This window comes from Meriones unguiculatus, chromosome 3 (assembly GCF_030254825.1).
Source record: "Meriones unguiculatus strain TT.TT164.6M chromosome 3, Bangor_MerUng_6.1, whole genome shotgun sequence".
Classification (NCBI taxonomy): Eukaryota; Metazoa; Chordata; class Mammalia; order Rodentia; family Muridae; genus Meriones; species Meriones unguiculatus.
The window spans coordinates 40036737-40063495 of NC_083351.1; the positions used below are offsets into that span (position 1 = coordinate 40036737).

At 42.6% G+C, this 26759-nt stretch overlaps 1 protein-coding gene across 2 annotated transcripts in view; it reads right to left on the reverse strand.

Moving 5' to 3' along the window:
- Grin3a (glutamate ionotropic receptor NMDA type subunit 3A) overlaps positions 1-22563 on the reverse strand; it is a 225287-nt gene extending 202724 nt beyond the window's left edge. The window contains exon 1 of one of the 2 annotated variants that reach the window (XM_021657702.2): positions 21048-22481. In XM_021657702.2, coding sequence (XP_021513377.2) covers positions 21048-21746 — 699 coding nt within the window. In that variant the 5' untranslated portion in view covers positions 21747-22481. Of the gene's footprint in view, positions 1-21047 lie in introns of both variants that reach the window. The other variant, XM_060379904.1, reaches the window with a different exon arrangement.
- Between the last annotated feature and the right edge of the window lie 4196 nt (positions 22564-26759).

Below are 26759 nucleotides of genomic sequence, written 5' to 3' on the forward strand. Positions count from 1 at the left end.
ATTACTTGTGGTGTATGGAAAGTTTAAAAATGACTTGAGGGAAAATGAAGGCAGTACAAAAAGTTTCACCGGATAATAAAAGAACATATTCATTACTTCCTCAGACATTAGTTTTTTTTTCTAAGACCATATTCTCCCACTTCTCTTCTGATATTGGACCATCCATTTTCAGTGGTCTTGAACTCTGACCACCACAATGAGCAAGGACTCTATTTTGTAATACAGTGCATAATCTTAGGCTCAGTTTGGGAGGTTGTTGCAATATAAGAGAGTCACCAATTTAGTTAGTAGTCCTGAAGCATCTATCTGAAGACAACCACTTTGCAAGGGTTCAGTCTAGTGGACGAGGGAGACATGATACTCATGAATTCCCACATTAGTGTGCAACAGAGAAAAAAATATTTATAAGGTAAAAAAAAAGTCACAGAGGAGTGACAATGATTCATTGTGACAAGGAAAAGTTGGTGTGAGCTCCTCACAAAAGAGGTGAGATGTGAGAAGAAGGTTGGAAAGATGCACAAGAGTTTTAGCAGAAGCATGGGGAGTGGTATGCCAACAGTGAAAGAACGTTGGGTCATGTGGCATCTATAAAAGTTGCTGGAGAGCAAAGTGAGAGTTGATTGTAAGAAAAAAAATGAGCAGGGCGGAACAAAAAGAAGGTGCCAAAGGGTCTTCGATTCTACCTGAGGTGCTTAGAGTTCATCTTAAGGGTCTGTGTTTGGCAGAGGGTAGGTGGCTCATGGGATGATTTCAGGTTGTTCAGGGACTTGATGTTAAATAATACTGAATCACAGAGTGAGACACTTAATCCCTTTTCAATTAGCATTTAACCTAGCTGTTTAGCCAAGGAGAAAGCCTCAGTTTGGTGTCAGTATATCCCACAGCTATTCAGCACCTGGAAAATTTATTTTTAAAGGTAGCTCTGTACAACTACAGAAATTAATCAAGAAGGAGGACTCTGGGTAAGATGCTCAATCTTCATTCAGAAAGGCAAAGAGGATGGACATCAGAAGAGGGAGAAAACATGGAACAGGACAGGAGCCCACCTCAGAGGGTCTCTGAAAGTCTCTACCCAGCAGGGTAGCAAAGCAGATGCTGAGACTCATAGCCAAACTTTGAGCAGAGTGCAGGGAATCTTATGAAAGAAATGGGAAATAGTAAGACCTGGAAAGGACAGGAGCTCCACAAGGAGAGCAACAGAACCAAAATATCGGGGCCCAGTGGTCTTTTTTGACACTGATACTCCAACCAAGGACCATTCATGGCGATAACCTAGAACCCTGCACAGATGTAGGCCATGGCAGTTCGGTGTCCAAGTGGGTTCCATAGTAATGGGAACAGGGAAATGTCTCTGACATGAACTAATTGGCCTGCTATTTGGTCACCTTCCCCTCAGGGGGGAGCAGCCTTACCAGGCCACAGAAGAAGACAATGCAGCCACTCCTGATGGGACCTGGTAGACTGGGATCAGGAGAAAGGGGAGGAAGACCTCCCCTATCAGTGGACTGGAGGAGGGGTATGGGTGGAGGAGAGGATAGGAAGGTGAGTTTGGAAGTGGGGGAAGGAGGAAGGAGGGAGGGAGCTACAGGTGGGAAACAAAGTGAATAAACTGTAATTAAAAAAAAAAAAGGTAGCTCAAGTTCAGACCAGACAAGGGATACCTGGCTAGAATTACCTTCTTTTCATTGTGTACCTGATTATAGTTAATGTCCATTATGACAGGTGGTTCTTCTCTTTCATTAGTGTTACGAAAACATTTATTAAAAGTAAATGTGTTGACATTAAATATATATATAAATCATCATTTGCTTCCAAAATATGTTTCCTTTTTAAAAATTATTATTATTATTTTTACAATTTATTCACTTTGTATCCCTGTTGTAATCCCCTCCCTCATCTACTCCTGTTCCCACCCTCCCTCATTCTTCCCACCAGCCTCCTTCCTTAGTCCAGTGATAGGGGAAGTCCTCTCTCCTACTATCTGACCCTAGCCTATCAGGTCTCTTCAGGACTGCCTGGATCCTCTTTGTCTGTAGCCCAGTAAGGCCGCCCTGCCAGGTGATCAAAGAGCAGACAACCGAGTTCATGTCAGAGACTGCCCCTGCTCCCCTTACTAGGGAACTCACATGGAGAATGAACTGCCTTTGGGCTACATCTGAGCTAGGAGTCTCGGTCCTCTCCATACATGGTCCTTGGTTGATGCATCAGACTCTGCAGGACTCCCTAGGCCAAGACTTTTTGGCTTAGTTGGTCTCTTTGTGGAGCTACTGTCCACTCTGGGTCTTTCTATCACCCCGTTTCTTCCAAAAAACTCTATGTGCTTTGCCCAAAGCTTGGCTGTGAGTCTCTGAATTTTCTCCTGTCCTTTGCTGGACATCTCTGGTAGGTTCCCATCCTATTCCCTCTCTTCTACCACCTCTAGTGTCTGTCTTGTTTACCCTTCTGAATGAGAATTAAGCATTTTCCCTAGGGTCCTCCTTGTTTAGCTTCTTTAGGTCTACAGATTTTAGTATGTTTATCCTATATTATATGGCTAATATCTACTTATAAGTGAGTATATATCATGTATGTCTTTCTCCTTCTGGGTTACCTCACTTAGGATGATCTTTTCTAGTTCCATCAAGTTGCCTGCAAATTTCATGATTTTTATAGCTGAGTAGTATTCCATTGTGTGAATGTATCACAATTTTGGTATCCATTCTGTTGAGGGACAGTGAGGTTGTTCCCAGATTTAGGCTATTACAAATTGAGCTGCTATGAATGAAGCTGAGCATATGTCCTTGTTGTATGGCTGAGCATCTTTTTTATATATGCCCAGGAATTGTATATTTGGGTCTTTAAGTAAGGCTATTCCCAATTTTCTGAGAAAGCACCAGATTGATTTCCAAAGTGGTTGTACAAGTTTGTATTTTCACCAACAATGGAAGAGGGTTCCCCTTTCTCCACATCCCCTCCAGCATGTGTTGTTACTCGAGTTTCTGATCTTACTATTCTGACTGGTGTAAGATGGAATCTCAGAGTCATTTTGGTTTGCATTTCTCTGATGACTAAGGATGCTGAGCATTTCTCTAAGTATTTATCCACCATGTGATATTCCTCTGTTGAGAATTTTCTGTTTAGCTTTGTACCCCATCCTATCCTTTTATTTGAATTAATAATAGATGCTAAAGAGAGAAAACAAAACTGTGAATGCAGTCCACAAATGTCTACCATCTGAGGACACTGTCCTATCAATTTGGTGTGTGTGTGTGTGTATGTGTGTGTGTGTGTGTGTGTAAAAGATTGCAAGAAGTTTAGTGACTTGATTTTCTTTCTTTCAGAAATTTGGCAGTAGGGGGCAATGGAGGAGGCAAAGAAGTGAAGCCAATTAAGAAGTCACTAGAAATCTGAGGGCAGAGATGGTGTGGACATGGTCAAACTGGTGAGTGGCTCATAATCTTTTATAGTATTGCTGCTTTTTCTACTTCATCAAAGGGTAGCTGAATGGTTTCCTGGGCTGGAATCAGATGTAAATCATTAGGTGATTGTGGAAGTTTGAGATTCAAAGGAATTATGTACCTCCTGTCTTCCAAGGGTAAATGGTGGCCTTGGTTGAAGATACAAAGTCTGATCATTTCCCACTATGGAGTACTGTGAAAAACTAACACAATCTTGAATGGAACTAGTTAATTTTGTGACAATAAACTAGCTACCTTAACTAGATCAGTTGATTTTTCCAAATGTCTGCCATTTCAACCCATGTCTTGATTGTCATCTATCATGACAATAAACTCTAATTATTAAACTAAACTCTAATTTTTCTCCATAGGTCTAAGGTGAGCAGCTGGGGTTTTATGATTGCAGGAACATTTTGATACATTTTCAATGTCTTGTCAGGGAAGTAGGAAAACTGCTTTCTCTTTCTTCCTGATCTCTTATTTTGGGCAGGTTTGGGGTGCGGCTGCTGTTGACAATATATAATAAGCACTCTGAGAGCTGAGGAGATGACTCAGTTGTTACAGTGCTTGCTATGCAAGCTTGAGGAACTGATCTTGATCCTCAGCATTCATGTAACAAGGACAAGTGTTCAGCAGCATGCATCTATAACCCCAGAGCTGTAGAGTGGGGTGGGCACAGAGGCAGAAGAATATCTATGTCTTGCTGGCTAGGCAGTCTAACTAAATTGGTAAGCTCTCTTGTTCAGTCAATGAACTTGTCTCAGAAAATGAGATAAAGAATGATGGAGGAATATGCCCAACATAAAACTTTGGTATCCATATGCAATTACAAATGTGTAAACACACTTATACACATGCATACATTAACACTCACACAGAGCACAGCACAGAACAACTCTGGTCCATTAGGACACAACACGATTGAGATGCTCCTATTGTCAAATTAACAGTGATGTTTGATGGGTATGATTCCGGAAGCAGAATATAAATTCAAGTATCTGGGTCTTCTCCCTGATCCATTATATTCTAGGTCTCAAATAGAAAGCCTCTGTTACAGGTGATGTTTAAAAACTACAAGGCTGTTAACAGCAGTCTTCCACTGTTTGATGGGTCAAGCAGGCTTTGGCCGCTTTGCCCAAGGTCTTAAAAGTCATGGATGACGTTGCTTCAATGGCAAAATCAGTCTTGAATTGAGAATAATTCATTGACGGATTGTGGCAGCTTAGGTGTATCACTGTTTTTCCATGCAGATATATAATACAGAAGAGTTTTTTTTAATGGATTGATTAAAAATTATATACACACTACCTCCTAGAGGTCTTGTGCTTTCTGAGTACTTGTTTCTCAACAAAAGAGCAGAGGGTTCATCGTGCCTGGTGGTGGAAGGCCTTGAGGACCAGCTCTGTGAATTTGCTGCTAATCACATACTCGACTTTCCTCTGGCTTTAGGGAAGATGTGTGAGCACCCTTGTCAGTGGGTGAAGGGATGCCCTTTTAATTGCAACTAGTCATAAAGCACGGACACTCTAATATATTCTCTTACGGGTTGTATGCTTCTCCTGTTGTGTGACAATACTCTAGTAGTGAGTGGTTGGTTTTTTTTTTTTTTAACTTCTGACTGGAGTGTTGGAGCATTAAGAAAAAAGATTATTGCATAACAAAATGTATTTTTTTTTAAAGCAGAAGGGTGGCATGAAGCTCAGTGCTTTGAACTGCATAATAAATGCTGAGTGAATGGGTGGATGGATGAATGAACGTTGCTTTAGGAAGGTTTATCTGTCTAGCAGCAGGTGCATCATGCTGCTGGAAGAAACCTGGAGGTTTAAAACCTGTTTAAGATTGTCAGTAAGAGATGAAAATAAGGAAGGATGGTGATACAGAAATTATACAGTGAGGAAAAGAATGGAATTTGGTGTGAAGGGAAAAGTATAAGCTGTGAAAATCCATACAGATGAGGACAAACATCTTAGGGTATTGCTAAGTATGCTTAGCTTGAGGCAAGAACCGGAGTTATGCGCACTTGAGAATGAGATTGTGGTCAGAGATTCCTGGTGTCACAGCATGTGGCATATCAGATGAGGTCTCATTGTGTTCACTCCGTGCTTCAGTCTCTGTCCGGGGTGTCACTCCTCAGGCAAGCCTCACCTGACCAACTGTAGTAACTCTCAGTCCTTTTCACTGCTTTATTTCTCTCCATCGTACTTTTCTTCATCCAACAGCAGCACATCCCATAATTATCTGTTCACATGTCTCATTTGTCATCTGTCCTACTAGAGTGTGAGTTCTCAGACTGCAGGGGAGTGCCGTTTGACTGCTGGCTTGGAAGGCTTATACTGAACTCCTCATTCAAGAATATGGCTACTCCTGATTGCACTAGGCAGAAGAGGCACATGATAACTTGGGAGGGAGAGTATCACTTTGTGTGTATTGAGCCAATCAGAGGGGTCAGAAAACTTGGATTGCGAGATACAAAAATCCTAGTGAGGTGGTTTGTTAGAGATGCCAAGTTGTGCAGTCTTCAGACTTTACTGTGTTGAGAGCCGTCCATGTTCAGGTTACAGCAAGTAGGGGACAAAACTGGAGTTCAGGGAGGAGGGCAGAGTGGATGATAGGGGAAAGCATGGAGCTCCAGAGGAAGTCAGAGGAAAGTGTACCCCACATTACTTTCTTTTGGTGCAGCCTGGCCACACATGTGTGCTTCTGTTCCTTGCTCTTGGCAGCACTGTCCAAAGGAATGCGCTCTGAAAACCGAATCATTTTGTGTTTGCTGTCCAATACATGGCCCACCACCCATCTGTACTGTCTGATCACTTGAAAAGTGGTTTGTGCATTTAACTCTTTATTATTACAAAGGGTCACAGACTGAAACATAGTCAGCAAGCAATAGAGAAACAACTGGAAAAGGCTCATTAATGTTGTCACTGGACTTGAGCAGGGAGTATTCCATAGTGCCAGGAATATGAAGTACTCCATAGCAACACTGATATGAAGGAAGATTGTCTTTGTCAAGTCCCATGAATTGCAGTTATCTAAATTTAATGGAAAATGAGTTAAACAACAGGGATAAGGTTAACTAATAATGAAATAAGCTTTTCAGAGAAAATATTAATGACTTGGGAAGGTGTTTACATTAAATGAAGAAGCTAAAAGGAACATTAATAATACACCTCCATCTCAATTGTTTAACACACACAAGCATCGAAATCTTTGGTAGATTTGTGGATGGTTTTCATTTTATAGATCTATTAATTGTCAGAAATATCTGCAATGGCATTGTTTTAATGGAGAGAAATGAATGAGTGAAATGAATTGTAATGAGAATTTTGTAATTTTGGTTTCTTTAAAAAAACACAGAAATGTTATAGGATATGTTTTTGTTTTAATCTCAGGTGTGGAGACACAAGGCTGCTTCACAGCAGATGACTATGATTTGTCTTGTGCTCCAACAGGAGCATGGTTTTGCAATTATAGATATATATATATTTTTTTTTTGGGAGTGTGTAACCTATGGAATTCTGGGAACTTTTCAGAGGGTATATAAATACTAGGGCCCTGATAGGTAGGGGCTTGATTGGTGGTTGGATGCTGTTCGCTGTGGTTTGTTTAGTAGTTGTGTGCAAAGGAGACAAAAGCAAGAAGGAGAAGGACAAGGACAAGGAGGAAAAAGAACAGGAAGAGGAGGAGGAAGAAGAGGAGGAGGAGAAAGAGAAGGAGGAGGAGTAGTAAGAGGAGAACGAGGAGGAGGAAGAAGAGAAGGGGAGAAGGAGGGGGGAGAAGGAGGAATAGGAAGAGGAAGAGGAGGAGGAAAAGAAAGAGAAAGAGAAAAAGGGGGAAGAGGAGGAGGAGGAGAAGGAGAAGAAATCTGATATCCTAATGGCTAAGATCAAACTGGCTCCAGGGAATTCAATACCTCTAATCAGAGGGTTGAAAAGGAAGAAGTAAAGGGATAGACATGGGTGAAGGGCAAAAAGAACCCACAAAGTAGCAAGCACCAGCAGCAGTGGATGGCATACTATACTCCACCACCATAAATGGCCAGTATACATTTTCACAGTCAGCAAGTCTTCCTATCTTTCTCCCAAGCCTCATAGACATTCAGTGAAGAGATCTTAACATCATGGTTTCTAGCTGCAATATCAAGATGTTGGCAGAGGATCAGAGATCTTTGCATCTTAGAATAAGGTTGGAGAAGGTTTCCCTTTGATGAATTCATCTGCACTCCTTAGAATCAAAATACCAGGAAAGAAACTAAATCAGTAGCTTGGCATCCATTTAGATTATGTATTTACAGCCATATCTTATGAAACAGTAGATGGCGCTGTATCCCTGCCACCAGGTGAAGGCAAGCAGGAGTCAGTCAGGTACTGGGTTTACCATTTCTTTTCAGACACATCGAAGCATTTCTTTTTTTTTTCTTTTTTTTCTTTTATTTTCCATTTATTTATTTTTTTCTTTTCTTTCTTTTTTTTTTTTTCTTTTTTCTTTTTCAATGCAGTTTATTCAGGAACCTTGAACAATCATCTGACCCTGGGGAAAGCCAGCCCACAGCTTAAATAGCCTCTGGGTAGCCAACTCAGGCGTGCCACGTGGGCAATGCAGATAGGTCCACACACATGGAAGCAAGCCAGATCCTCAGCCTTAGCCAAATGTGGAGTTGTTCGTGACAGAGAGCACTCACCATCGGGAAGGTGGAAGGCGGAAACCAGCTCCATCTTTAAGGCGCGGCATTTCTCAGCTCTCTACAGTTCCCCCTTTTTGTTTTAGACGCATCAGGCAAGAGTAGAGGTCTGATCTCTGATATTAGAAATAAATTGGGACTTTGTACCGATGTTCATTTAGGTGTCATCCACCCAAAGAGCATCAGACCCGACCGATACCTTTTTCTCAGAGGCGGGACCTGGGGTATCAACCCGCATGCAATCAGACATGCTCTTCTCTGGGTCGAAAGCGGCTGACCCTGAGTGCAGTGCTTAGCCTCGCATCCTGAGCGCAACATTTTAGCTTTTTATGGTATCCAACCATGCTTGGGGCGAATGTCCTGCTTCAATGGCTGTAAAGGCCTGAATGATCATGGCTGCATCACACTGTTGTGAGACTCTAATCTTGCATATATACCACAGGCAAACCAAGGAGACCAACACCAGAAGGCCTGCTAACACTCCCATGCCCGCCCATTCCTTCAGATGATTCATGGCTGCAGCAATCCATGATGATAATCCTGTGGCTAGTCCTGCGGAGTCAGGAGTCAGTCAGGTACCGGATTTACCATTTCTTTTCAGACACATCGAAGCATTTCTTATATTTTTGGTTGTAAGCCTAACCTTAATGGGCAAGTCATCTCCCCAGCTCTAAAGCTTTTTCTTATGTGTGGAACCCAATATGTGGTGACCTCTAACCCCTTGAATAGCAACAGCGCAATAGCCTCTGGGTGTGCCAGTCTGTGCAGGCTTGATCCACAGTATGCAGAAGCAAATGGTTTATTGCAATCCTGCCTAGTGGAATAAAATATCCTACAACTGAACCAAGCCATGATTCTTAAAAAAAGGAACAGCAAAAAATTTGTTCATTCTGGACTGGAGAGTTGACTCAGCAGTTGAGAACACTGATTGCTCTTGCAGAGAGGACAAGGGTTCAATTCCCAGCACCCACATAGTAGCCCACAACTCTCTGTAACTCCAGTACTAAGGATTTTTTTTAACCATTTTTCTGACCTCAGCAGGTACCCAGCATGCACATTGTACACACACACACACACACACACACACACACACACACACACACAGAGGCACATACATACATTCATGAATGCATATATATATATGCATATATATGTATATGTATATATATATATACAGGCAAGGCAGTAATATAAATAAAATAATTTTTAAAATTTGTTCATGGAAACATGTTATTTTTAATCTTGAGTGTATTAATCCAGCTTCTTTTTGACTTCCAATTGGGACCTTTGATACAAAACAACCAACAAACAAAATCTAAACCTTCACAACGCCAGTGGGTATACAGGTCTGAGTGCTTGCTACTGTAATTACAGTACAGAAAGCTTAGCTAACTGAGAGGACCGTACGGACAGTCCATCTCTAAGTTGTTCCTAGGAGGATCACAGGATACACAGGTCTGGGTAGGCAAATATACAGGCTGAAGTATTAATTAGAATTGTGCAGATTTATTCACTTATAGAGCTCTGAATAACACAAAAATGAATTCCAAATACATAGGAAAATCTCACCTTTATAGTATAGCAATACCACCAACTCAGAATGACAAATCCTCAGCAACCATGCACTCTAGATTTTTGAAAAGAAAAAAAAAACACACAAAACCCCCCAAAAAACCCAAAAAACAAAAAACCTCTGAGCATTCCTTTATTCCTTTAATCCTTTCTTTGATGCCAATCTCAGTTTCAGTAATGACATGAGGTAGGACTTTCTTTACCGGAGAAAAATAAAATGCGCAGAAACACCCTGCAGTAAAGCCCAGAGAGGCAGCGAAGCCTTCCGCTGGCCTGGATGCAAAACTTGACAGTGTGTGCACACATCAGTGTTTACTAATGGTGATCAGTGTGTGCAAAAGACGGTGACTGCAGCTTTCTCCTCTGGATTATTTACAGTCCGAGACTGCAGCCTACAGAGATCTTCTGGAGAACAGAAGAGTCTTTCCCCTGTGCTCAACACAATAAACAAGCTGGGCTTCCTTGGTTGTTGCCTTGGTAGGTACACTTCCGCAGAGCGAACACTACCTAGCCGATCCTAACTCTCTATCGATATCTGTGTTTGTCTGTTAAGTCTTCATTCCCTTGATACCAAGCCAGGGTTCCTGATAGAGTGGATGTGCATGCGCTCGTGTGTGTGTGTGTGTGTGTGTGTGTGTGTGTGTGTGTGTTTGTGTGCACATAAATTACTTTTGTGATCATAAAAGTCCCTCAAAGTAGTGTGCATACAGCCTTGCTATTTTCAGCATCCAATAAAACCAAAGGAATTCACTTCGCTTGGGGCTGGGGAGATGTTCAGTGGGTAAAGTGCTTGACAGCAATCATGAGGACCTGAGCTCAAAGTCCCAGAGGCAGTGACCCCGCTGCTCTTTTGGAAAGATGAAAAGTGGAGCCAGAAGATTGCCAGCCAGCTCTTTGACCACCTCCCCCTGACGGGGGAGCAGCCTTGCCAGGCCACAGAGGAAGACAATGCAGCCAGTCCTGATGAGACCTGATAGACTAATATAAGAGGGAAGGGGAGGAGGTCCTTCCTTATCAGTGGACTAGGAGAGGGCCATAGGAGGAGATGAGGGAAGGAGGGTGGGATTGGGAGGGAACAAGGAAGGGGCCTACAGCTGGGATACAAAGTGAACAAACTGTAACTAATATAAAAAAGATTGTCAGCCAGTTAGTCTAGCATGCACAGCAGTAAAAAGCAAAGAGAAGGGCTAACCCCCAAGGTTGTCTTCTGACCCTCACAGGTGTGCTGTGGTAACATGTGAAGAAAGTTCCGAACCTCAAGCCACATTGAAGCCAACTCTGTCCCCCTTAATAAAAAGCTGAAAGCATCAGTGGAATCTCTGTTGATGGTGAGCAGAACCCCCGTGTTTCAGAAGATAACAGCACGTACTTGATCTCACAAACTATTTTCCTCAGCTCCAAAATCCATATATTGAACTAGCAGTTGCTTTCCAAGGTGAGGAAGGCCAGGCCACTTCGTCCTATCTCTTCCTTGTTTCCTTTCTGTAGAAATCTGGGTGAATGGGTGCATTGATTTTTTTTTAATTGTAGCTATAACAAAATGCCAGAAAATTAATGATTTAAGAGAAAACCTCACGCCTTTATTACCCACACTGGAAGTCTTAATCTGTTTCTTAGGCCTGAAGTCAAGGTAGGTGCAGGGTGATTGTTTTTGTGACATGTGAAGTAGATTCTGTTCCCTTCCCCTCCCAGTGGCTTCCAGTATTCCCTGACTTATAGGTCCTTTATCCATAGCTCTTATTTCCCTTCCAGGAAATCAATCCAATCTCTTTCTGTCACTGCATTACCAAACTCTGGCTTCTTCCTGCATCACTCACACACAGACACTTGTGATTGCATTGAGTCCACATGAATATGCTAACAACTTCTCAACCTCATGATACTGAACATAGTCACATCTCAGGTTTTGAGAGTTTGGACCTGAAAACCCCTGAGGAACCATTATATAGCCTGCCAGTTAATAGTAATCAAACTATTGTACAGACACACACTTCTTGTCCTCCATCTCTGTCACATTCTTTATTAGCCCAAATGGGAGCTAGCAGATGCTATTATAAGAAATAGTCAACTTTTGAATGGATTTAGGGAGAAGAAAGAGGTGGAGGAGAACAAACACACACACACACACACACACACACACACACACACAGAGAGAGAGAGAGAGAGAGAGAGAGAGAGAGAGAGAGAGAGAGAGAGAGAGAGAGAGGTCTATTGGAAGGAAAATGGTGGGGGTAGGAGAACTGGAGGGAAAGAAATAGGGGTATATTTGATGAAAACACATTATATTCATCTGCAAATATTAAAAACACACTTAAAAAGAAACATCCCACAAACCCTAAATCCTAGTCATATGTTCAACAGAATCTTTTTCTGACGATTGACACATTTGCTGATGATATGAGTGTCATTTCTCTTCTGTTGTTCCCTGTGTTTTGTTCCTCAGAGTCTTCTGTGAGAAGGCAGGGTAGCAGATAAGGATGAACTTGTGAGTTCTTTGCTAAAAGCATTCCAATACGACTTTTAACCACTGTAATTGCCCCAGAAATCCAACCACCCCAGATCCATATCAAGCAAGAAGCAACCAGCTGAAATTAAACCTCACAGTTCACTTCACTGCTGACAACCTCTACAGTGCACTTTCATTGCTGGTGCAGTTTAGGAGATCACAGCTTTTGGTAGGATTTCAAAACAGCAGGTTCCTTTCTTTCTTTTTCTGTCTTGGTCCACTAAAGCAGAAACCCAGCCCTAGTTACACACATGCTGAAAGTGTACAAAGAAGTAGTTTACTATAGAAAAAAGCAACAAGAGCAGTCATCATCATCAACATCATCACCAACAGCATTGTCATCTCCAACAGCATCATCAGAAACATCCTGCTCCTCCTCAGCAGCAGCAGCCTCATCAGCAGAACATCCTGTATGCTAAGCAGTACTTTTTGTGTCAACGATGTAGCGCTCACAATAAACTTATTACATGATCACAATTTATGATTCAGTAACTTGAAGCATGAAGAGATTAGGTATGTTTCCTAAACACTGTGTCCAGGACGTTGTCAGGCTAAGATTAAATGTAGCTATGTACTCTAGTCTCTTTCTTTTTTGCTCATTAAACTCATAACATACTTTGTCTCAGCCTCCCAGAGCTGACAGCCATCACGTTTCCTTCATTATGCTGTCTGTATATGTTATTATTTTTCTTGTTGCATTATGAAACAAGACTATTTATCCTGTACACTTCATAGAGCAAATGTGAGGATAAAAGAAAGAATTTTGATGAATGTAAATATACTCTATAATTTATTTTCCCTTCAATATTTCCTGTTGGTGTTTGGAGAAGCATGGGTAAAGTAATATAAAAATATATTTTTCTCTTTATCTTAACTATATAGGAAGTGTGTGTGTGTGTGTGTGTGCGCACATGCACATTTGCACGCGTGTAAGGAGCAAAATATGAACTTTCACTCCATGCTTACAATTGTTGTAAACATTTAGGATTGCTTTTATTTTTTTGCAGTTTTACACTTTTAAAAATTTTCTTTTATTTTTTTGAATTATAGCATTATAATTCGATTATAGCATCATTTTCTCCTTCCATTTCCTCCGTCTAAACCATCCACATACCCCTCCTTGCTCTGTTTCAAAATCATAGCATTTTTCATTAGTCATTGATATATACATACGTGTACTTGCATATACTTTCATACTTCTAGCACAACAAATACAGCCAGCTCAGTTTATATGTTGCTACTTGTATGTATATGTTTTCAGGGATGACCATTCGGTATTGGATAACCAATGGTACTCATCCCTGGGTAAGACTGTTTTTCCAGCTCTGAGTATTCCTTAGATGCTTGTAGTCTTTGTAAGGCTGAGGCCTCCTGGGCATTCCTCTGTTTACTTTAGCATGTCTACGGCTGATGTCCTTGTTCAGCTCATGTTTAGGTAGGCAGTTGTGTTGGTGAGACTTCATGCATGTTGCTTCTGACATTTGTAGGAGACAAGATCTCACTGCAAACTCCCTGTCCTCTGGGTCTTACAAGCTTTCTACTCCTTCTTCTGCAATTATCCTTGAGACTTATGTGTGGGAGATGTTTTGTAGGTGTATCTGATGGGACTGCACTCCAGAACTCTGTATTTTGATTGGTAAAAATGTTTTTAATTTGAGCATTTTAGATATGAGTACGCTGTATTTACTAACTTTCTATTCCGTCCAGCTCCTCCTGTAGACCCCAACCACACCTATGTCCATATATACTATATATATAAATATTATATATAATATGTATTGTATCATACTCAGTCCAATCAGTGTTGCTCTTATCTACATATGATTATGCTATTAATATTTTCATAAATGAAATTTCAGATTTTTTTCTGAGAAATATCATATTTTATGTATACTTTGTAGTTTTTTCTCCTACTTCTCTATGTCAGTAAGTATATCCTCACTTTGAATGACTGTACAGGATTCCATATCATGGTTCTTCTAAATTACAGTAGTTGAAAATGTAGCACCTAAAATGTTTCAAACAACTAAAGCTGGAAGTAGACAAGCCTCCACCTTTCACTCACCCGGAGTTTACACATGTTGTGGCAGTGTCTGGTTTGTTCCGTTTTACTCTAACAAACATGCTAAATGCAGAGGGAGCTGCTCATCACAGAGGGAGATGCTCCTTGCAGAGGGAGGTCTCCATTTATTTTTCTGGAAGACTTCTAACTTTCTAGAAGAACATTTCCGTACTTGTCTATATTTATACATTATTCTCTACCTTATAGGACTGAAGGGGATAATATCATCACACTTGTGCTGAAGCCTTGAAAAGTACAGACACTATTAAGACATGTGATGAAACTTTTCCTAGATTAACATTTCAGTATGTAACAAGGAGGTCTAATGCAGCCTATCAAGGGAGCCAGCCTACTCCAGTCTAAGCACTTGAAGACTCATCTCCAGCACAAACCAACCCTGGTCAATCATAGAAGTGGTCAGGTTAGATTCTACCTCAAAGCAGAAAGTCTAACACAGCAGCTCCCTCAATGCAGGAGGTCTAACATAACCTGAGAAGCTCCCCTCAAAGTTCAAGGAAACTACATACAGAGAAAACAACAAATCAAACCAAAACAGCAGCAGCAGCAGATCAGAGAAGTTGAAGGAAATGGACAAGAATTGTCTTAGCTTTCTTTTCCTCATCTAAATCTCTGCCCTGTCATCCTATGAAGGAAGGAACGGAAGGACACCTGAATATGTCTCACCATCCATTTGAAAAGCAAAGTAGTGCATGCTATGAAACATTATTTTCCTTGCTGAGTCTTAGGAGCACATTTCTTGTGTTGTACTTTTCTCAGTGTGCGGCAGTAGTTAGAATAGGCAGGAGAAAAGACAAGTGGGGTTCTCATCTCTATATTGAGTGCTGTTGCTAAAATGGGCAGTATCATGCTGTGATAGCCCTGCATAGTTACTTGGGGAAATAGCCACTCAGTAGCTGGTTTGAAAATTGTTATCAATCCATTAAGAAATGAGGTGACTGTGCCAGTTTGAACCAAGCACACTGCGTTCCTCATGAAGAAACATTATATATATATATATATATATATATATATATATATATATATATATATATCGTTGAATAAGCCAAGTTGCACACAATATGAGGGTGGGATGCATTCTGTGTCCATTGACTCCTGAGTGAAAAAATTGTCTTAAAAAATCTTGTAATGAAAGTGAAAGACTGAGGTTTCTGAAGCTTTGTGTATTTTATATTGTAGTTTTTATGGCAATGTCCAGAGTTTTAGATATTGTTAGGTGTGGCATAAGTAAAATTTTCCATTGGTATAGAAACAGATCTGTGTGTTCCCAGTCAGATGTGCTAGCTATCTGTGAACCTAGTTGCTCTTAAAAAAAAATCAGAAAGTGGACTAGGGGAGGAGAATATGGGAAGAAAAGGGAGGGTGGATGGGTTTGGGAGGAGATGAGGGAGGGGGCCACAGCTGGGATACAAATTCAATAATGTGTAATAAATGATAACAATAATTAAAAAGAAAAAAAATCAGAATGTAAGTGGAGAGATATGTGGACTGATGAAGAAGTAGGGAGATTAAGACTTACCATGTAGCCCAGGCTAGCCTTGAACCCACTGTCTTCCCTCACCTTGTTGACTATCAGGGTCACTTGTGTGGGTGGCTCCAAGCAGCAGACTCCCTGCTCCTTCTCAGCTCATTGACCAACTGTTTTCTGGCAGTTATTTGGCTATCACACTAGATTTACCTATAGTAACTTTTATTTTCTCATTTGATTTATGAATCAAATGAGAAAGAATTCAAACAAAGAAGAATGCTAAGAAACAGTCTTTTGATTGACAAGACTAGATGCTCAGAGATAGTGACCTGCCAAGGATTAGGATAGCCAGTGAGAGACAGTAGCAGATTAGAAATCTTTTGAGCACTATTTCATAGCTTTTGGCCATTTTTTTCCAAAATGGTAGAATGGTAGGAGTTTGAGGTATTCGTGAAACAGAACCGAGCAGCACAAACTTGCATGATGCCCTCTGCAACACCAGAAGATGTGAAGCACTAAACACTAACCATTGAAACGAGCATTCAGTTGTTAGTTGAAGTATAAATTAGTCTGAGATGTTGGAGCCAAGGCCAAATATAGTCTTCTTAGGCTAGCTGATGTTGATGTAAATACAAAGAAAAGTAAACCATTTCCCCAATGAATGGAGTCTGCTATTTTCTTCTGCACCACTTATTTAGGCTAAAATATAATATTAAGGACATAATTTATCAAATTAAGAAAAAAAAAAAACCTTCCAAATCACTCCCAGGCCTTCCATTCTGATTAGGAACCTGGAAAAGGTCACTACTAGGCAAAAATTTTGCATCACTTGACATTTAATGTGAAATCACTTATCAAGTTGAAAATAATTATGTGCTACTACTAGTCATGTGTTACAAACCACAAAAAAATACTTCCTGGAGGTGTGGGGAGAGCAAGTGCTATGCCTCACAGAGTCGTGGTTCTCAGCCTTCCTAATGCTGTGACCCTTTAATGCAGTTCCTCTTGCTGTGGTGACCAAAAATATAAAATCACTTTTGTTGGCACTTCATAACTGCAATTTTGCCTCCTTTATGAATCCTAATATAAATGTTTTTGGAGATAGAGGTGTGCCAAAGGGTCATGACCCACAGGTTGAGAACCACTGGCAAAGAACAAGTCAAAGAAAAACAACACAACTTATAGCTGCTGTTTGAAAATTAATACCCTTTACTGTTCCTCCAGAAGCACCTGTTATACACTGGAATGGTATTCTGCCTCTGTTGCCATGCAAAAATATTGTTGTGTTAGCCAATTTTTAATCAACAGCTTTAAATCCTTAGCTTAGTATTGCCAGGGAAAATGAATCATCTAAAATACTAACATGCATGTGGAAATAAATATACTAATTAGCACATATGGCTGATGAGACAAACTCGCGGTTGGTCTGTTCAATTAGAATTGGAAATATTAGGGGATGGGAGGATTATTTCATTAATAAAATGTTTCCCTTGCAAACATGAGGGCTTTGAGAATCCCAGAACCACTGTTTTGAAAAGCCAGGCATGGTGAAGACAGACAGATCTCCAGAACGTATCACCCAGCCAGCCTGGCTTACTGGGTGAGGTCCAGTGAGAACTCTTGTATTCAGCGTTAAAATATAAACAAATAAATAAATGAATAAGACAAGTGGTATCTGAGGAAAGACACCTTGGATCTTTAGACACATCTGCACACACATGTACGTGTGTGTTTAATGTGTATGGGTGTTTGTACATGTACAGAGTTGGACATAGTTCGTGCAGTCACAATTGAAGCAAATATCTTGGAGCTAAGCCAATTATGTAGTTTCACTAGCTCTAGCTAATGTAAACTGTCATGGTGTTTTAACATTAGATATGTATTTTAGCAAGGACTATGTATCTGTCACTAGTTATCGGCGAATTTTTACTGTTATCTTTGAAGTGACTACACAAAAGACCTAGAATAAATGGTACTGTGGGAAAGGAAAAGAAAGAAAGAACAAACTTCCAAAACCCACTGTAACTTAAATGTGAATAGAACTTGGTTCATGGTGACATCATTATTAGAAAATCATAGCAATGGAGTTCAGAAAGAACTGACCTGAATAAAATGGATCAGGTTCAGGGATGAGTGTGAATATGGTGGTGAAGTAGAAATATTTTGGATGGAAATGTACTTTGACCCATTCCATGTTTTATTAATCTTTTCTTATATGGTTACAACGAGCGTATATTTTCCAAAAGTGAATAGTTGACTCCCTTAGTTTTGGTGGATTCATCCCTGAAGGAAAGTGGCCCCTTACCACCTGATGACCAACCCTCACTGCTTATGTCTTAATATTTTTGTAAAATTTTAAACACCTATTTTTTAATGTACTTCTTATGTATGGGTGTTTTCCCTGCATGTTTGTCTGTGTACCACGTGCATGAGTGCATGCATGGTGCCCACAGAAGAGGGCATCAGAGACTGGAGTTTAGAGATGGTTGTGAGCCACCATGTAGATGCTAGAAGTTAAACCTTGGTCCTCTCGAAGAGCAGCCAGTACTTGTAACCACTCACCCATCTTTCCTGCCCTGTGTTTATGTTTTCAATCAATAGAATATTAAAATAACACTCTGGTTTTGATAAATTTCATTGCTATCTCCTTCCATTCAAGAGCTGTGGCATGATATTATTAAAAAAAATCACTTGTTAATTAAAACCTTCCTATGGCGGGGGAAACAGCAACCCAAGAAAAAGTGAGAGGACAGCTGTTGCTACCCCTGCTCTTGGAATTTGGAATTGTTTGAATACACGGCACAGTTTTGTTTTCCTTGGATGTGTGGCTAAGTCTACTTTCTTCTAGATACTTTATTCAGGCATTGTAGAATCAACAAATGAGGTCATTGTTCAATAGGCTCCAAAGACAGTGCCTAAATTAAGCTGATCTTATTTAATGTGTAAAATGACTTTGACACCCTTTTATATCTAGAAGGTCTTAAAAAAAACTACATCAGTATATTAGGGAAAGGCCTACTTTCCAGGAGAAGCCAGAGGAAGAGCAGTTATTAATTTTGCTGAAAGCAGAATTGTGCTTATATCCTAACACTGCACATTACAGTGACTTGACATTGAGCAGGACATTGTAAATGCAGAAGATTGCAGAACAACACTTAACCGATATACTGAAAGTAAGGTAAAGCACGTTAGATATGCCTGAATTTAAAATTGCAAGAAGAGATGGAAGGAAAAGTCCTCAGCGGGACAGGCTAGGTCTGAGTCACACAGTGAGGTTTACCATTTAAACACTGGAGGACAGTGATTTAAAACGAAGAAGTGAACGCACTTGGCTGCATATTCTCTTGGCTGCATATTCTCTTGTAGCCAGTTCTCCCTGGAGGATTCATTCTCAGAGTGGCCTTAGAGCTTGGAAGCTCACTGATTCTAGACGCTGCTTCATGTTTTCATCCTGTGTCTGCTCTTAGTGTGCTGTGTGCTGCACACATCCATCCAAGCCAAGGAACAGTAGTTTCGGGAGAAATTTCTCACTGTTTAAGAGTCCTTCCAAACAATCTGCAAATGGGAAGGAGTTTGGTGACTGTGACCGTTATTGGCAACTTCTGAAAGATTAGGTAATATGCAAGCAGTGATGAACAGTCAGTGTGCTGACTCCTGCATTTCATTAGGTCTGCTTCGGCATATGTGTTAATAATGGTGTGGCCTCTGTATGCAATTTCATGCTTATAACACTTTGGCCACTGGCAATGTTGCAGACTCCTGTTTCCTGTGCTGTTTATGGCCATTCAGATTCAGGTAACAGAAACATTTTAGATAAGAGTCAATTAGCCTGTATTCTGCAGATCAACTCCCTATAGCTCATCACTAAATAGGAACTGCCTGGGTAACTGTCGAAAGGATTCTGTTCTTGTACCTTCCTAAGATTTAAAGTGTAAGATTCATTTTCATTTCCAACAGAGGAAAATGTTCGTATTCCCTGAATATTTCAGACACAGATTTTTATCAAACTTTCCGTGTGTACAGTGCCCTACTCACTTCTGCCTTTATCTCTGCATATTAAAAGTTCAAAAAGGGAGATTTGAATGAGTGAAGAGGATGAGGGGAAAAGGGAGGGAGGGTGGGACTGGGGGAGTTGAGGGAGGGGACTTCAATCGGGATATAGAATGAATAAATTGTGAAGAAAAATTTAAAATAGAGGGGGGAAAAAGGAGATTTGAAATATCTTGTCAACCAAAGCACAGAGTGAAAATGATGCTGAAGTCCACATCTAGACTCTTCCTAGCCCAATGCCTATTTGAATTCTGAAGCTTCCCTCAGTTTCTTGGTCTTTAAAATGGGATCATTTCATTTCCCGGCTTCAGAAATACCATGGACAAGACGGCACGAGTTGGTGTGATAAAAAGCAGTTACAAAAGGCAAAGAGCTGGTGCTGCTGTAAGGGCCTGTCTCCTTGAGTATTGCAGCGCCTCATTGCTGCTTGTCAACACTTCAGTCCACAAATAGTTTCTTTGTGGAAAAGATATTTGGGTTTTCTCCAAACGCTTAAAAAAACTAAATCATTATCTGTTTATCCATAAATGAAGAGAGCAGAAATGGGATCAACAGAGCAATCACGTGTCCAGCCTCCGAGCCCACATCACCGAAGAAAGGCAGGGACAAAGAAGCCACTGACAGGTCTTCCCACCTTCTTTCACGCTCTCAGTAATTCCAGGGGTTTCCAATACCGAGATTGCCAGCCGCTCTTCCTGACCCATGGTTTTTGTACTAGTTGCACTTTAAAATGTACTGAAAGTACGTCAGAGGGATGTGCGTTTCCTTACACAGCAGAGCCCTGGCATACCTCTGGAAGAAGTCGAAAAGAGCAGCAACTGGTTTTTCTGTCACAGGCTTTTTGCCCAGGGGAGCTTAAAGACAGTGGCGAGCCTGGGGCTCCACCCCCATTCTTCACCCAGCCTAGAACCCTCGATCACTGTCCACGGTTCTGAACCTCAACGTTCAGGTGTTTGGAATACATTACATTTTTCTCAGCTTGTCAAAACATGACACCCTGCTCCCCTCCCCCCAGCACATTATCCCTACTCTCTTCCCTCCATCCGCGACCTCCCTAACTTCGCGTTTCCATCCACTTTTTAATGTCTTCATCTATTTCGACTAAAGTCTTGCAACCTACCACCTTAGAACATAGTCCAAGCCTCAAACATCAAAGTTAAAAAGCCCCGTGCTTTGCCCACACTCTTCCTTCCCTCCCCACCCCCGGTCCCGACTCCCGGCAGCGCACATCACTCCACGCGCCAGACTCTCCTCACCTGACTCTCCCGCGGAAACTCGTGGCGCACTATGCTGAGCACTGGGATGTGCAGGACAGAGCTGACCAAGTCCAGCTCCATCATTTCGCCCTGGCTCTGGGGGAAGGCAAGCAGCGCCGAAACCCCTTGTACCACTACCGTGTGGCACACGCTCTGCAGAAAGGAGAAAGGGTCACTGCTCCATGGCGAGCTTGGGGAAGAGAAGGGCATAAGCGGTAGGTCTCCCAGGCCCGCCTCAATGGCCATCACTACTTCCAAAGACAGGTTGTAGGGTAGTAGCCCTTCCACACGGTTCAGGTTTTCCACGGCGAACAGGAGGGCATCCCGCGGCCACAGGGTCTCGGTCCCGGCGCTGTCCCCGAGCTTCCGGGAGCCAGGCGGACCCCGGCCATGCAAGGTGCTCCCCAACCAACGTGCGCCTTGTGAGGGTGCCGGTGGCCGCCACGTCCCCGACTCTGGCTCATCCCTCTGGGCACCCGCCCTGCCGCCGTCCTGAGCGCGGCTGGCTGAGCGTGGGGCAGTGGTCCAGGGCTGCAAGTGCACGGCGCCCACCCTCACCGCGTGTCCGATGCGCTTGAGGATCTGGCAGGGTTGCGGGTGCGAGGAGGAGCTGGGCACCCCGGCCAGCACCAGTGCGCAGGGCGGCGGCAGCAGCAGACAGACCCTGCTCAGCAGCCACCACAAACTCAGTCTCCTCATTACTGAGCCCCACAGGAAGAAAGCGCGCCCCCTCCTGCGCCCAGCTGGCCCCTCTGCAGCCGCCGCCGGAGGTCTCCACCGCCTGAGGTCTCCGCCTCCAAGTCCCGCGCGCAGCTTCCCTAGACGCGGTGAAGCGGTCGCAGGAGCTGGACCGGTCCCTGGGCATTCCAAGTTCCAGCCTAGCGGACTCCGGGCAGTGTCGGATGCGGTTCTTGGGCTCCTCTGCCTAGCATCCTCCGCAAGCGCGGCAGGCCGGCCGGCCAGCGCGGGTCACCCGCGGCTTGAGCTCCGGGTCCCTGCCCACCCCATCTGCAGGACTCCTGGGGCTCAGAGTCTGGCCCTGCGAGAAGCCGCTGGACTTGCAAGGGGGCGGCAGCGACGGAGGAGCTGCACTCTCACTTGGCTGGCTTCTTTTTTCTTGCTGTTCAGTTCAGGCGACACCCACTTATTTACTGGGGTGGCGGAGGAGAGGGCGTTTACGCCCGGGGTGTGGAAAAGCAGCAGCCGACCCCGCTTCTCTTCTCCGCCGGCCACCGTATCCCTGGCTCGCCAAGCGCTTGCTTCATTTTCTTTCTTCCTTCTCTACTTCCTCTCTTCCTTTCTCTGCCGGGCTTTTCGCCTAGACGCCACCTCCACGGCTTCCTCGGAGGAGCGACACAACTGGCCAGCCAAGGGTGGTTCTGCTCTGAGCGCCAAAGTTCTCCCCGCCTCAGTGGGCGCCTCCCAGCAGCTGAGCCCTGGCGCCAGCCTGTCGCTTGGCTGCGCTAAACGCCCGCTGATGGTGAGATTCTGCTGCCGCACAGTCCCGCGCCCCTGCAAAATCCTCGCCCCTCAACCTGAGACTCCTACTTGGCACAGTTCCCCGTGGCGCATGAGCACAAACTGAGCCTGGGAGAATTCTGAATTCCGAGTCGCTCCAGAAAGATCTGACAACCAACGGGTCACAGGGATAGGTTTAAAGACACTGTGGCTTTAAGGAGCTTCCCTTGGCAATGCCACTCTAAAGGGTTTTATAGTCAAGGGTATTAAGGAAAGAATTATTTACACATCTGATTTCCTTTTGTTTCTCTTTGGAAGAGGAACCTTTGCTTTGTTAAAGTTTTTTTTTTATTATCTATTTTTTTTTTCTCAGAATAAAAATAAAGTGGACTCAAAACAATTCAAGAAATTAAAGTCAGGCCAGGGAGATGGCTCAGGGGTAAAGGCGCTTGTCACAAAACCTGGCAATTGGATTTCTATTCCCAGGTCCTGGCTGTACATGGTGGAAGTAGAGAACCGACTCCAGAAAGTTGTCGTCCGACTTGCACATAGGTGCCATGGCATGCTTCACCAACTCACACCCATCCTGGACATGAAGTAAATAAAATGTAATAAAAAATACTTTCAGATTCTGAAAAAAACATTCACCAGTTGTCCGTAGTATATACCAAGAAGAGTATACAGTTGTAGTTTTTTGTGAGTTCTTTCAGCTATACAGCAATACAGAGGTCAAAGAGCCTGTTATCTTACCTTTCTCTTCACTGAATAATCTGACATCAGAAAACAATGAAAGGGTTATGGTAAGGCCTGTGGATGCCACACAAATAGAATTTTATTTTATGTTACAGGATCATTTGGAAGGAGGATGGGAGAGATGACTACGTGGCAAATAGCATTGGTGATCAGCAATTCTGAATCTAGTGCTTCCTCTGGAGAAGCATGACCTCGGCAATTTATTTGACCTGTCCTTGCCCCGTTGTTTGGATCTGCTAAATTATTATGCAAGTACATCAAGCTTTTAGCTCAAAAAAAAAAAAGTAGTTTTGATTCTCGAGCTAAAGTTCTCCTCATGTTTTAAATTTGGGGATAATGAAACTCAAGATAAAAATAAAATAAAATTCTTGAGAAGCAATTCTTGCAAAGTGAAGACTGTTTCCCTCAGCACAAAGTAAGTTTTGCAAGACTGTAAGTTGCTACAGGAAAAAGGGCTCCTCCGACTGAGAGGTAAAAATCATAATAGGGGCTAAACTGGGAGAGAAAGCCCCTGCCCAGCCTTGAGGCCAGAGAGAGAACACAACTGGCAGCAAGCCCTTTGGTTGGACCCCGCCGCTTTAGCTCTGAAGTATAGGGTAGAAAGTGTGGTGCTTGCCTGGCAGGCAGATGAGGGTCTCACCTGTGCAGTTAGGGGGTCTGTGCTGGAGTATGTGCACATGGAAGAGTATGAAGTACTGATGACTGTGGCTCAGAGCAGCAATCATTAGCACACGGAATTAATTACATGTGTGCTCAGATAGGGTTCCTGAGAGAGCAGGTGTTGGTGGAGAGTAGTCTGGCCTGACTGTGAAGTGGATGGAGGATTCACGTCAGGCCTCACAGCTACTCACAAGTTCACCATGACCTTGAGAGAATGGCTGACCTTGTTATTCCCAGGAGAGCAGGTGATCAGCACATTTCCAGAGTTCTGGACAGAGCCGTGGTGGCAGCTTTTGAATACTGAGTGAATGGAAAAAGAACTTTTGTGTTTCCATGACTTTCCTGGTCCTTTCAGTTATTAGACGTGTGTGTGTGTGTGTGTGTGTGTGTGTGTGTGTGTGTGTGCAGGTAGAGTTCACTGTCTGTTTTTGTGCTTCACACCTTGCCTTTTGGAACAGTTTCTCCCTGAGACTTGGAACTCAATGGTAAGGTTAGGCTGGATGCCCACTGAGATCCATGGGTATTCTCCTGTCTCTCTCTCCTAATGATGGTGTTAAAGGTGTCTGCTGTGCCTGATTTTTATTTTTTTTAAAGTAGATACAGAAGATTGAGCTCAGGTCCTCAGGCTTCAGTGAAAAGCACTTTAATGATGAGCTTTCTCCCCAGCCTCTGTGCCATTCTTTCTCTCTGTCTTCCTTTTGCCACGTGGTTCTGTCACTCCAGAATATCTCTGACATTATTCTTCTCTCTTTTTCTTATCTCTCCTCTTTCCTTTCTTCTTCTTCCTCTCTATTTTTTATACCCAAAAGATAATAATTTTCAAAACCCTTTCATGATTCAACAATCAGTCAGTAAAATCTACTGTGTACAGGCATGAGCATGAGGCCATTGGGGGATTAGGTGACTAAATCCCAGTTAGGATAAATAAATTCTTTTCTCCCTTCTCAGACTAAGATAGTTAATTTCTCAACAATGTGCTAAACACTAAGCTTATAAGCTAATGAGAGACAGACAACACAGCACACAAATACATATGGGATATGCTGGTTTGTACTCAGGAGAGAAAAAAAACAGAAGGAATAAAAGGGAAGTGTTAGGATGTGGCTGAGTTATGATTCTAGACAGTAAAGCCAGGGAACCCCCTCCCCCACAAGAACATAGCTTTGGAATAAAGAGATAAAGGGAGGTGAGGGAGTGATATGTGTGAAGATATGTAGCAAGGATATCCTAGTGGAGGAAACAACAATTGAAAGGGTTATTAAACAGCAGTGTTTCTGGAGTATTTGAGTAAGAGTGAGGGGTCCAAAGCGCCAGAGCAAGATGACTCACAACAGCCATGGTAGTAGCTGGTAGAAGCAGAAAGGCTGAAGGGAGGTGGAGACAGCAGAAACCAACCATGAACTATAGTTTCTGCTTTCAGTGGGGTGAGAGGCATAATGGCAAAGGACTGAGCAAAAGAGTGTCAGGACTAATTTTTGTTTTGAGACAAGGTCTTCTGTAGCCCAGGCTGGCCTCAAATCAAGGCAATCCTCTTGCCTTACAGCCCATCTCCAGTGCTGGGGTTACAGTCATATGTCACCATGCTCACGAGGACTAATGTAAAAGGATCCCTCTAGGTGTTCTTTTAATGGTACACGGAAGGTAGGCAAAAATGGACACCAGGATCTCAGGTGCAACAATGCACCTGAGAGACAACGTCTTTGCTCATCTCATAGCCTTGTCTGGATAAGTGATCATTCCCACCCTAATCTACTGAGGAATGCTGGGTTATTCACAAAGTCTTCACACTGTGAGGGGCAGTGCAGCTTTGGCAGCCGAGGTTCCTCCCAGCTGCGGCGTTGACAGCAAGTCAGATCCCATATTTGGCTCAGCCAGAGAATACGGGACTTTGTTTATTTTCTAACTCAAAATGAGAACTACTGATCTAAGAACCCATGTTGAAAGTCAAACAAACAAAACAAATTCAAGTGCTTAATTTAAATGTGCTCTGTGCACATCTGTGATTTCTGGTGCCAGCAATGGCTGTCGTGAAAGCTGCGACATTCTGGAAGTAGCCCAGGGAAGGTGCCAGTGAAGAATGCTGTGGAGATTCAGAGCTGGATCTTTTCTCTCCAGTATTTCTCCATAGAGATGACATTTGACTTCCCAAAGCTGGAGTTCCCTCCTCTCTGCATTGGTTGTGGTGACAGCTCTTGACAGTTGTCTGTATAGAAACTGCAACATGCAAACTCCTGCAAGGCTCAGGTTCCATGGGAATGGGAGGTTTATTGACACATATAATGGTGTGTAAAACCATTCTTTCCATATCCCTTATACACTGAAAACTTTCAAGGTATACTCACATCTAGTTTTGGTGGTGATTGCATTCTTTTAAATAAATGGCATCATATATGGCAGGTCCCCAATTATAGGTCTGCTTTTTATAAAATACTAAGTTGTAGTTTTTTGTTTATAAATAGGGTAAGAGTAGCTGATTAATAGTGAGGAGTCTGGAATATCTGGAGCTGAATGACCCAAGGTGGTGAGGGTTAGGACAAGTCAGGCAGAGAGATGAGGACATGGAAGATGGTGAAGTCCTTGGGGAACCTTGGTTTTTCTTCTGAATAGGTTGAGAAGCAAGAGCAGAGGCTAGATTAGTGGAGAGGCATTTTTTTCACTGCATCATTAACGCTGAGGAATAGAAATAAAAGAAGAAATGCTGGGTTACTGCTCAAGCCATCATATGGTGAGAGTGAGGGCCAGTATGGCTTCAGCAACCCAAGTCCATCCTGGCAGTATTATTGTTACAAGAACAACCACAGCGTAATATCTGAAAAACTGTGCCTATCTGTTGGTAATGTG